Consider the following 12,343-nt stretch of genomic DNA (forward strand, 5'->3'; position numbering starts at 1 on the left):
ATAATGCATTCCCCATTTGATATTACTTCTTAAATAAGGCAGAAAGACCCTCCATACATGCCCTTTATGGCATAATATGCTTTGAACAGTGATAGCTCTTCATTTTAATACACTACATCCATACCGAGGAGTATGGAGAGTGACAGAACTGAAACAAAACTGTGTAGAATTTACCACCAAAGTTTAGTTGATGTTTACTACTGACTTACCCCTCTAACTTCTGTAGCAGATTATTTTTAGGAAATATATTTCCCTAAGTGGAAGGAATCTGATAAAATGAAATATTTCAAATTGGTTAAATAATGATCCCATGGGAAGCTGGGTTTCTAAAGAGGTATGTTCTACAGATAAGCCGCTTGCACCTGAGCATCTCCTGAGATGAGATCCATGATGTTTGTGATTTGTGAAAATTGTTACAAAACCAAGAAATAAGGGAACCATTTTGTGAGACGAGCATCAATTTATTGTAACCTGGAAGAATAGCAATTTAGATGATTTCACTGAAGCATTAAATAAATAACTTAATTGAAGAGCATCTCATATCTTCAAAGATGAAACTTAGTGTGATCCTATTAGAGACAAGGAAACCTAAGAGATAATGTGCACAATATCAAAATAATAATAGTCCCATAGTTGTTCTATGAGTTTCTAAAGTGTTTTCAAACCACACACACCTTTATCAGGGCATTAATTCTCTACATCACTTAAATACATGTACAGATCCTTTCCAGAATATTTAAGCATATTTGTCTTTCAATACAAGCCTCTAGTTAATCTTACGATTGCATAACCTGATGAAATGCCAGTTAACACCAGAAAGACCAGCTATCTCAGGAAGAGGTGGGAGAGGAAAACCAAGAAATCCTCTGAGCATGATTCATTGCACATACAAGGAATCACATTTCCAAATACAGGGTGTTATTATTTTGGTTCTGTACAAAGAAACAAATGCAAACTCTGAAACCCCGTACTGAAGTAACCAAGTGGTCTTGTATCCATGTGGCCTTGCTGGATACCACTTTGTTTCTCAGTGTCCTGGTTCATATATATATTTTTAGAATGTAGAAGAAACGGAGAAAAATCCAATATACTGAATATAATAACTGTGTTCATCATAAAGTGCCATTTATATTGGCTGGCCAGAGTTCACTATGTGCTCAGAAGATAAATAGTTGCAGGATGACCATTTATAGCATCTCCTTCATGGAGAATCTGTATCTGTATGTATTCATCTGAATACATACACCATATGTATTCAGATGGATTTCTATAATGGTCTCAGTGAGGAGCTGTACCCTATTCCCCATCTGCCTGACTATACAGATTTGGACAAGCCATTTAAACCATGAGTCATTCAAAGTATTTGAGTAGTGCCAAAATAAGACATCTGTATGTTTGACATTACATTATACAATACTCGGCTGCATTTGAATAGTCTCAAACTCAATTTCAGCACCTATAAAACAGGCATGATATTCACCTTTACAACATGAACTGAGATGCTTTGCTGAAATATGTCACTTGATGCGGTTTATAATCTAAAGTACTCAGAATTCTCACAGGAGGAAAGATAATAAGATGAGGCAGTATAAATAAATAAATTATGGCAGCAAAACTTCTAGATTTTCCTTTGCTTTCTTAGTGAAATCATTTCTGTTTCTGCTTTTGTGTCAGTTTTTCTCCAATACTGGATTGCATTAGATAGCACTGTTTGCTATCTAGTTTGAATTAGATGAAACTGAAATAGAAAGAGGATTATAAACATAATATTTCAGTATAGAAACCTGGTCAAATATTAAAGCTTTCCCTGGGGTTTGCCAGAAAAGTTAGAATTAGGTTGAATTCAGGACTGATTTCTTTAGTTTACTGATGCAGGGCAATAGTGAGGCTAGATAAACATGTATCTGTGGTATTTCCATGGCTTGAAGTCAAATACCATCTGAACCTGTAATGTCCTTAGATTCCAAACATCCCTGGAGTAGAGAGACACAGCATTATTGTCATTCAAGAGCAAAACCAGAGGGATGGAAAGGCTTGAAGCTCCCACAGTTGTGCAGGAAATCTGTAGCAGAGGAGACAACTGATGTTAAGCTTCAGAAGCGCAACAGCAGATGTGCTACCCATCTCCTGCATATGGAATAGTGTTAGTGGGCTTATTCATACCAGTGTCAAACCAAACTATTTTTGATTGTATTAATTTGACAATAAAGGAAGATTAAAAGATTTAGGAAAACTTGAAGCAAATGCAAGGTTTATTCTCTGTATGTGGAAAGAAATTCCTTTCGGGAGGAACAAAAAAATTAGCATAAAGATGATACTGCTTTTTGATTTTAGACACTGGAGTGACACGTTTCCACACATACATGTATAGGGAGTCCTCTGCTGCACTAGAATTCAAAAATAAGCACACTAATCCAGTGAAAAAACCCCTAATGATCCTATAATTCTAATTGAGAAATTGAATATGCATGAGATTTCTTTTCCCCCATTTTTATGCATGTATCAATTTCTAGTATTTCGTACTTTTGGAAAAAGATATGAACATACAGGAAGAGAAAATTAATCTTATAATTTGCAAAACATTTTGTTCTCCTGCTCTCAACCTTTGTTAACCTTCGTCCAATATCAAGTTTTTATACTTACATCTGTTCATTGTGTTAACTTCACAGTGATACCACTGGGCTGGTATTACAGATACTTTAAAGAACATTTAATCTGACTAAGCAACAGCTGAAAAATACCAGCAACAGAGAAAACACTAACATGTAGCAAGATGATTGCTAATATTCCTTATTCTCTGGCTCCACTCTCATCATTCAGATCAAGCATTTGGTTTCTAGGAAACATATTGCAACTTCCAGCCATAGCTCCTCAGCAGATGTTACTTCTCAGATCAAGCAGGATTTCACATCAAATCTCAGCCAGAGCTTAGGAAAACTGAGGCTCCAACTCTGCTCATTTCAAAAGACTTTATAAATGGGGTGGTCTTAGCAAGTTCTCCTGAATCTGTTCATTTTTAAACATGGTGACCCACCCCAAATCAGGTAATTATGAAAGCCAACACTCGTTGTCTTTGGCTCATTCTAACTGACAGGAATTTTTTCCTCAGTGGTCTCTTCAGCTTAAATCTTAACCTTTACCTTGCATGCCGCCTTCTTACTTACCTTGCCAAAAGCAAAGCACAAATGCAATACATTACCTGATGTCTTTTGACTAGGCTAATTGCACTTACATGCCTCACAACAGATAGTCTGCTTACCATCTTGCTACAGCTCCAGCAAAGCATCCAAATCGTAGAACCATAGAATCATAGAATAGTTAGGGTTGGAAAGGACCTTAAGATCATCTGGTTCCACCCCCCCTGCCACAAGCAGGGACATTTCACACTAAAGCATGCCACCCAAGGCTTCATCCAACCTGGTCTTGAACACTGCCAGGGGTGGAGCATTCACCACCTCCCTGGGCAACCCATTCCAGTACCTCACCACCCTCACGATAAAGCGATTCTTCCTTATATCCAATCTAACCCCCCCCTGTTTAAGTTTGAACCCGTTATCCCTTGTCCTGTCACTACAGTCCCTAATGAAGAGTTCCTCCCCAGCATCCCTATAGGCCCCAAATCAAAAGTACATTATTTGACATAATAAACACAGGTTTGGATTTATTAGTCTGCCAGCACTGCCAAGAACTCAGCAACTTCAGAAACCAGTTTGCTTACATCCGTGCCTAAATACTGTGTTGACATTAAATTCAAGCAGCCAGTTTTTGAAGCTGCAACCAGCCTTGTTTGATGACCAACACAAGGCTTGAAGGTTGAAAGTGCATATTTCTATCAGTCTACCTTCAAAGGTCCTAAAATTGCTGTCTTTCTGTAAAAAGCAATACCCCATCCCTTTTATCACCTTGTTAACCTATGTTTCCTCCACAGCTTGCCCACTGGGACCCTTGGAATGGACCAGGTCAGCGCTGAGGTGGTTCCAGGTTAGGTCACGGCACCAAACCCATTCCCTACATGGGCCTTTTGGAGGTTTCAGCTCCTCTCCCATCTGTGAAGATGACCAGATTGTTTGAGGGAGGTTTCTTTTTGCTCTGAATACTTCCTTTGGTGGCTCTGGTGGAAGTACTGTGAGAGAGACATCCGGTGTCCACAGAAACTTCTATGGCTCTCAAAAGAAAAGCTTTTATAAGCTGTTTAGCAGAGAAAGAAAGGAAGGAAAGGAGACTGCTCTTAAGTTTAACAGTGCTGTGTTGCCACGGCTGGTGGTACTGCCAGCTAGTGATGCACTGCTCCATGCTTTCACATGCTCCAAGCGCAGATTTGCAAAGCAATGACTGAGGAGCCAACTGGCTGCTGAAAAAGTGACGTGATGTGCAACTGAGAATTTATAAACCCCTTAAATCATTGAAACCACTTTTTCTTTGAGCAGATTTCATTTTTAAGAACACTGGCAATAACATTCAGTGTGTGGTGAATTTTTTCCTTTGGTGAAGTTATTGAATGTGAGAAGGGCACATAACACTCACTGAGTCTTCATACTAATTTTACAGTCGCACATTAGTCTCATTGACTCTCAATCTCTATCTCAGAACTGTTTATAATTGGAATGTTTTACAAACCTGAATGAAGCAAATTGGGGGCATCCAATGCTATACTCAATCCAAAAAGGATTTCTTCAAGGGAAGCTTTGCACAGGGACAGGTGAGATCAGCTCTGAATATTGTAATTTCCCACCTTGTTAATTCCCAGCAATAAACTTTGATCAGATACTCATGATGATAATGACTAATAATTCTGGGCTATTTGCTTTAAGATGGTAATGTTTATATCTTCACTTTTATGATAAGTTTTATAAATATCAGCATTTACCTTCAATGATGTTAACTGGTATCTTTTCTAGATAGAAGGTTTGAGGGTCTCCTCTTATAAATGCCATGAAAATGTCTCTTTTGATAATTTGCAAGCATTTGTGAATCTATTCTATAGCCTTTCTTTACATTGTTTTAATCTGATTTGTACAGTGGAGTGTAAATGACAAGAAACCCTGCTTGCCACGTACAGCATGTACCACCAAAAGAACCAAGACCCTGGGAATAATTTGTTTGAAATCCATAACCGTGCCCAAGCAGGCTAGCCTTGGTGGGAGTCTCTATGCTGACAAGATAAATGGCTGCAGCAGCATCTTAAGGAGTCATGTAACAGTTTAAGTCCAATTAACTGCACCTTTCTGTGGTGATTTATTGTCAAGCTGCACAGAGATTAAATAATACAGCAAAATACAACAGCAGTTGTAAAAGTGAAAATTCCAATGGGAAGTGCAGTGCCTGCTCTGAACTAGTCTGACACCTTGCTCTGAAAGCTCAAGCTATATCACACTATTCTTTCAGAGAAAGGATTAAAGTGTCAGGCCCAGTCAAGAGAAAACATTTTTCAACTCTGAGATCCCTGCAGAACCACCTCAGCTGTGGAAGCAGACAGATTCATTTCTCTTCCATTAATAAACTGATAGGTAAACTGAACACAGGGAAAAAGAAGGTGAATTTACAGAATCAAACTTTTTTTTCCCCTCTGTTAAAATGATTGTTGTTTCCCTATAGTTAGGATTGGGGGTTTTCAGGATTGGGGGTTGTTTTTGCTATTCAAACTTACTGGTGCCTGCATCCTTGCTAACATATTTCATACTCAAATAAAAAAAAAACAAACAATCTGGTAAATAAAATAAATCTTTATTACTGTGAAATTAGTCTATAAGACAGAAACAAAGCAAGTACATTTGATTAATCAGTTCTTACAGATGAGCTGAATCGTCACCCACAAAGTATTTTTGTTTCTCTGTAGTGAGAATTAGGTTTTTTGTTTGTCTGCTACCAAAGCTACTAGATCCAAAAGTCTTTCTGAGCTTTTATGATGAGTTCAGGCTGAGAACGAAGCAAATACTCCCCTCCAGCTGCAGTGTCTCAAGCAAAAATGAAATTCTTCCAAAATACAAATACAACTTTAAGAAATATCATTCTGTTGAGCAGATAATTGACCACACTGAGTGGGAAACAAAAAGTTAACTGAATGGGGCCCTTAAAATTTGTGAATACAAGTACTTAAGAAATGGATAGGCAATAAAAGGAAAAATCCATCAGAGCTGTCATGCTTCAGGTAAAGCCAACTCAGAAGCATTTGATGTGGGGACAGGCACATGGAGGGGTACTGGAGTATGGGGCCTTTCTTTACACAAAGAGATAATGGGAGATGGGCAGCATGAGCCTAAGCATGGCTGATAATACACGTCAGCTATGATCTCAGAGGTGTCTGGAGGTGAGTGAACAGTTTAATCTCCTTTCTTCCCAGTTTAGCTTCCTTGCTAATCAGGGTGCTATTTGTTACTAATTCTGATTACGGATGTCCTCCGGCTAGGCACTGGGCGAACCCTTCCAGTTAGAGATCAGCAAGAAGCCACTGAGCTTTCTCTCACTTGGGACACCTGGTTCACATGATGTTTTCTCTAGACTGTAAACAGCTACTCCTTGGGCCCCATTACTCACAGTTACTTTTTTCTTTTCGCTCATACCTTCCTTTAATAAATGAAGTGTGCATCATATTCTGTCTCACCTCATGCAGAAATACCACCTTCTTGTCAGATTGACACGGAACCAGATCCCAGACATTCACCTGCTGAAGCATGTCATATATACGAGGTTCACTTCAAAGTGCTCTTGAAGAAAATAAATATCTCGTTTTGTTGGCCAAAGTGTTTCCCCCTCACTGTTTCACTGCCAGAGAATGGTGCTAATCCATGCCATTTGAAAAGAAAAAGATGTTAGAGGCACTGTGACAAAGCGGGGACTCAGTTTGTACATGCTTTATTCCTCTCAGCCTAATCTCCAAATGCCTTCCATAAATCGGAAGCGCCTGACATCTCTTGCAGCTGGTTAAACTGTCAGGTCTGTTTGGGTTTTAAGGAATTCATTGCTTTAAAGCTCCCTTTCAAAGCACAGAAACGCTATATTTTCCTTAGTTTCTGTATCTTTTCCAGAAGATCAGTGCTACACGGGCTAGTCGTATTCCTGAAAAGTTTTGTGTACATCGATAGCTGTAACCACTGCTCTCGGGACCACACAATTTGTGCTGAGGTACTGGTAGCAGCCTCTACCTCACCCGCCCGGGTCCCGCGGCCCCTCTTCCCACCGCGGATGTGATTGCGGTGGCCCATCCCGTCTCTTCGCGCAGAAGGTTAACCACCGCCGAAGGGCAGGTTTCCCCCCGACAGCTACTGCGGGGCTGCGCAGAGCGAAGGGAGCCGCCGCCCGCTCCCCTCCTCCTCCTCTTTCTCCCCGCCAGCCGCTTTTACCCCGCTAAGCCTGAGCCTAAATCGTCTCAGAGAGATGCTGAGCGGATTACGGGCCAGGAGTTTGCGAACTGCCTTCTCTGCGCAGACCGGCCCTGCCTGCTGGCAACCTCTCCTCGCTGAGCGAGCGAGCCCGGCCGGGCCCCGGGGGAGCCCCGGCGGCAGCACCATGCCCCGGCCAGCGGGGTGCCGACCGCCGGGATGCGGCGGGGCTACTCGCGGGACGGGCCTCAAACTTGCGTGAGTAGGGCAGAGGGATCCCTCGCCGGACGCGGGATTGTACGGGGAAGAGCCGCTAATCCCCGCAGGGCAGCTGGCAGCGAGACCCCCGGCCAGCGCCCCGTGGCCGGCGGGTGAGGGCAAGGGCGGCCCGGTGGGGCCGGAGGGGACCCCCCGCGCCCGGGCCACCATGGTGCTGCTGTCCGGGGCAGGGGAGCAGCTGTCCGGGGAGCGCGTGTACCCCGCACCGGAGGCGGACATGGCCAGCGCCGAGGAGGAGAGCGACCTCGAGCAGGGTGCGGCGGGGGCTGCCGCCGAGGGGCTGGGCGAGGAGCAGGAGGAGGAGGAAGAGGAGGAAGAGGATTGCGAGGAGTACGAGGACTTCTCCGAGCTTCCCGACACCTGCAGCATCGCCTCGGATGACTCCTTCTACCCGCCGAGGGGGCTGGAGGACGAGGAGGACCAGTGGTCCCTGGAGCAGGGGGAGCGCGACAGCCCCGAGGTTCTCACTCTCTTCCGAGCCTGCTGCACCAACAACACCATAGTGCTCAAGGCGCTCATCCGCCAAGGCCCCGAAGAGGAGGAGGTGCGGGAGACAGACCGCAACCGCCGGGTGAGCATCACACCCTGCTCCGCCGGCCCCGGAACGGGAAAGTGTTCCCCTGTCCCGGCATCCTGAATGCTCTGGAGCAGGGCCGAGGGCAGGCGGGCGCGGGGGGGGGGGGGGGGGGGGGGACGACGCCACTTTCATTTGAAGGGGGCTGGTCTGCGGTCCCGTACGGAGGCAGCGGGGACAGGAGAAGCGTGAAGCTTCACAGTGCTAGACATGGCTTTCCGTCGGTGGCAAAGTAAGCGTCCAGTTCATAGGAAGAGAGGGAGGCCGAGATTCCAGTTTTCCTACCTTCGGTTTCGAGATGTGTCTTGTTTTCCGGCAGGTTACTGGTGAGAGAGAGTGCATTGCTGGTAGCAGTCATGTTCAGCAGGACTAAACCTTCCTCTTTGCTGGGCAGCCCATCCCCTACAGTACTCATGCTTTTCACAGCGTGGCTCAGGATATTCCCATGCTAAAATCAGACTTTTTGGAGTTCTGGTATTTGTTTTGCTGCTGGTGAACTGTTTTGGTGATTTGTGTCAGTACAAGGTTTGTGGTTCAGTTTTTGCCTGTTACTTAGTTTAACTGCAGGGACGGAAGTGTAACTTGACTAAACCAGAGGGTAACACCTTGGGAAAGATTTCCTGGGTAATGTGCAAATGGGATGTTTGAGCAGCAATATTGAAGATTATAAGCAGCAACTCCTCTTGCTGCTGTTACTACTGTTGATATTAAAACTAAGAAATTTTTACTTACAGTTTGCATAAACAATCTCCAAAAAATCTTCTGGGATAGTCTGTGACAGAAATCTTTTGAAAGAAAGCTGTGCTATTTTAATTGGGCAAGCAATCTATACATTCTGACAACATAGATGGTCTTCACATCAAAAATAATGCAGTGATTTGGGTTTGGCGCCGTTAGCAGAGGGGCTTTCATCATGTCTTAGATATATGCACTTTTGGGATTTTTCCCACAATTGTCTTTACTTCCACCCCAAACGATTTTTAATACGGATTTCTAGTGATCTGATTTACTGTAAATTTCTGCAAATGATACAAATACAAAACTTGGTATTAATACTTCTAAGGGGGCAGCAACCTATGGCTTGGGGGTGGGAATGAGCAGCGCAAAGTAGAAATGTTTTAAATCAACTTTCTGTCTAAGCCTACACATGGTGTAGTTATACTCTTGGTAGGTAACATGTGGGATCCAAACATTTATTACAGGAGATTCCAAAGATCCTGCAGGTACATCTGTCCTGTATATGAGGTCAAGGCCTGAGCTGGAGCCCAAACCCAGCCCTGACATTGCACGGTCACTTGTCTCCACTGAGGCCTATTGATTCAGTGTGTCCCAGGTGTGTGACGGTGGGGAGGTTTGGTTCCACTGTACACGTGGCATAGAAGACCAAGTGCTCCATGGCTGTCCTGTCCACAGGGGAGGCCTTCCCACCCAGCAGAGGGTCTGAGCCAGCTCTGAAGCTGCAGGCATCCTCCATCTTCAGGCTGGGGTCCTGCAGAGCTGATCAAGAGGTAAGAAAAGTTCAGTGTCAACATCAGCCCTCGTCCCACAGTATCTGCTTGGGCAGAGGTGATCGGATCAGAGTTGAGAAAACAGTGAATTTTCCTGGTCAGAAGCCCTTCACCATCCCACTTCCTAAAAAGCAGGTTAGTCTTCTTTGTCTCTCCAGCTTCCCAGGGAAGAAACAAAGTTATAGCTTGAATCAAAACTGAAAGTTCCTCTTATTTGTTCTTACCATTAAAAAAAAAAAAGCTTTTCTCTACTTAAGCAAATATTCCATTTGACCTGAAATTAAACTTGGACATCAGTTCTGGGGTTTTTTACACTATTTATGAAAGCAGAATAAAAGAAGTTCTGTAATTCAGGAATGTCTGTAAGCCTCATGAGCAATGTGAGATACAGGAGTTCAATTTCTCTCTCTGCTGCCCTCACGGATGTGCCCTGATCGCACCAGTATGGAGCAGGACAGTCTTTCTGTTCCAGACAGACATGAATGGAATAGGAGAAACCTTTCTGTTGGGAAGCTGGAACTTGTGGTGTGACTGCAGTTCCGACGTCCCCACAGGGGACATAAGGGCAAATTCACCTTTTTCAGAGAACATTAACTGACAAAAGGGAATTTTTGCTCAGGTCTTTTGTCACCCTTCCTGTGGAATTTTTGTAGCTCTTGAGTCTGTATGTTATATAAATTCATTGGACATTATCCATAAACAAAACTTAATTTTACTGCCAAAAAGTAACTGAATGAGTTACATACACCATTTGTGCTGACAAAATCTTACAGTTACTGAAACTTGTACTGTTGGCTTTCAGCACCTTCTTTCACAGAGATGTTTGTTCCAATGCTCTCTTGCGTGCATTTACTGGAAAACCTTTTTTGCTGACCTTTTGTTTCTTATAAGTTCTTCTTTCTTCCCTGTGAGACAAGACAGTGAGGAAGAGTAACTTGCTTTTTGGGAGGTGGGATAGTGAAAGAATGTCTTCTAATGAGTATATTAACTGTTTTCACAATCCCCTGCTGCCTATGGATGGCGGAGTTTCATTTCACTATTCAAAAATAAGGGCTTTTTTTGAAATAAACAAAGCCTGTAACAGGTTGCAGTAGTAAGACAATACCATATGTTGATTCTGAAACTAAGGAAACTCAGCTCACAAAGCGTAACATGAAGAAGAATCTTCCTCATGGTTAAGCTCTTTAAATCAATGGGCACAAACAGCTGGAGTTCTGTCATTGTTTTTAAATTTTTACCTTGTCCCTAAAATGTGAGTGTATAAACTTAAGATTCAGAAGGAATTATTTCTAAAAACACAAAGATCCAGAGGTATCCTTACTGATTTTCCTCCATCCTTTTTATGAAAATTCATCAATTCTCTCTTCTGAGTCAATTTGCCAAGGCTGTATAGTGGTTTTTGTGGGGTTTCTGCAGAATCAGGTTTTCTCCATGCTTTGTTTGTGAGCTGCAGAACTTCCCGCCAGGCACAGGTTTTCATTAAATTCACCTTCCTGCGGTAAACCAGACTCCACAACATCTGATTTATTAGTCACCACATGTAGCCTGAAGACTGGTACCTTCCCTGTCTCGTTTCCATTACTGTCGAGACAACAACAGTTTAGATATCATTGTCTGCGTAGGATCCCCAAGGGGTTGATCCCTGCATCTTCTGTGGCACTGCTGTCTGTCTATGGAGTCCCAAAAGACTGGGTTGGTCCTGCTGGTTTCCTTTCCTTGACAAATCTAATACTGAAATATTTGGAAAATAACTGACAGTGTATAACACACTAATTGAAGATCATGCAGGGTGATCTCTCCTGCATTAATGTTGATGTATTTACCTGCCTCGTGCTAGCAGTAAGGAGGGATTTGCAAATATATATGACAAAACGAAATTGTGGCTGTGGTGCAATGTGCTGCCCTGACTGAGACCAGAATGTCATCATGATAATGATGATGCTTTTCACCATGGGGCCTGCTTTTGTGTCCTTGCTAACCACACTTCCAGAATTTCAGACATTTGCATCTCATAAGTTTAACATCAGTTAATATTAAATTTTGCCTGGTGACCAGGATTGTATATACTCAGAAAGACAGAGTTACGAAATCTGATGTTACCTAACTGCAGAATGCAAGCAAATTTAGAAATTTGCCTTGACAATAGAGAAGGCAATAAGGGATGGGGGAGAGACAGATTGAAAATAATCACTGCAGCTCATTCTCAGAAAGGCTTTATGTTAACCATCCATGTGGTGCAGTCTGTATTAGTAGGTATTCTGTAACTCTGCACTTCAGAATTGGTATATGTGAGAGAATATTCTCGCACATATATTCGCAAATGTAGGTTTTTTCAGCTTTTCAGTTTTATGTAACTGTTCAACGAGTCTTTTGCCCAGTTCCATGGATAACTAAGAACCAATCTGCAGTTAAACAGTAAGTGTATCATATAGTGGGGATCATACATTTGTAATCTTTGGTTTGCTCCCTTAAAAGGTGTGAAGACAAAATAACCTGTGTGGCTCAGCTTGTAGGCTCTTTCTTCTCCTCTTAGAAAATATTCCCAAATTCATATATGAGCACAGTTAATTTTTCCCTTAACAGTTTATACAGGATGCTGTTGATCTGTACTTGTTTGGAGTAAGTTTTCCTTTGAGGAACAATAGCTCTGCAGCTCTGTCACC

The 12,343-nt window shown here is 42.7% G+C and overlaps 1 protein-coding gene across 1 annotated transcript in view; it reads left to right on the plus strand.

The window, feature by feature from the left end:
- Positions 1 to 7,746: 7,746 nt before the first annotated feature.
- The window catches only part of ANKRD33B (ankyrin repeat domain 33B), a 36,388-nt gene continuing 31,791 nt past the window's right edge, over positions 7,747 to 12,343 (plus strand). The window contains exon 1 of the mRNA XM_013130141.3: positions 7,747 to 8,169. Within this exon, the coding sequence (XP_012985595.1) occupies positions 7,747 to 8,169 (423 nt within the window). The remainder of the gene's footprint in view (positions 8,170 to 12,343) is intronic.

The sequence above is a fragment of the Melopsittacus undulatus genome, chromosome 1 (genome assembly GCF_012275295.1).
Source record: "Melopsittacus undulatus isolate bMelUnd1 chromosome 1, bMelUnd1.mat.Z, whole genome shotgun sequence".
Taxonomy (NCBI): Eukaryota; Metazoa; Chordata; class Aves; order Psittaciformes; family Psittaculidae; genus Melopsittacus; species Melopsittacus undulatus.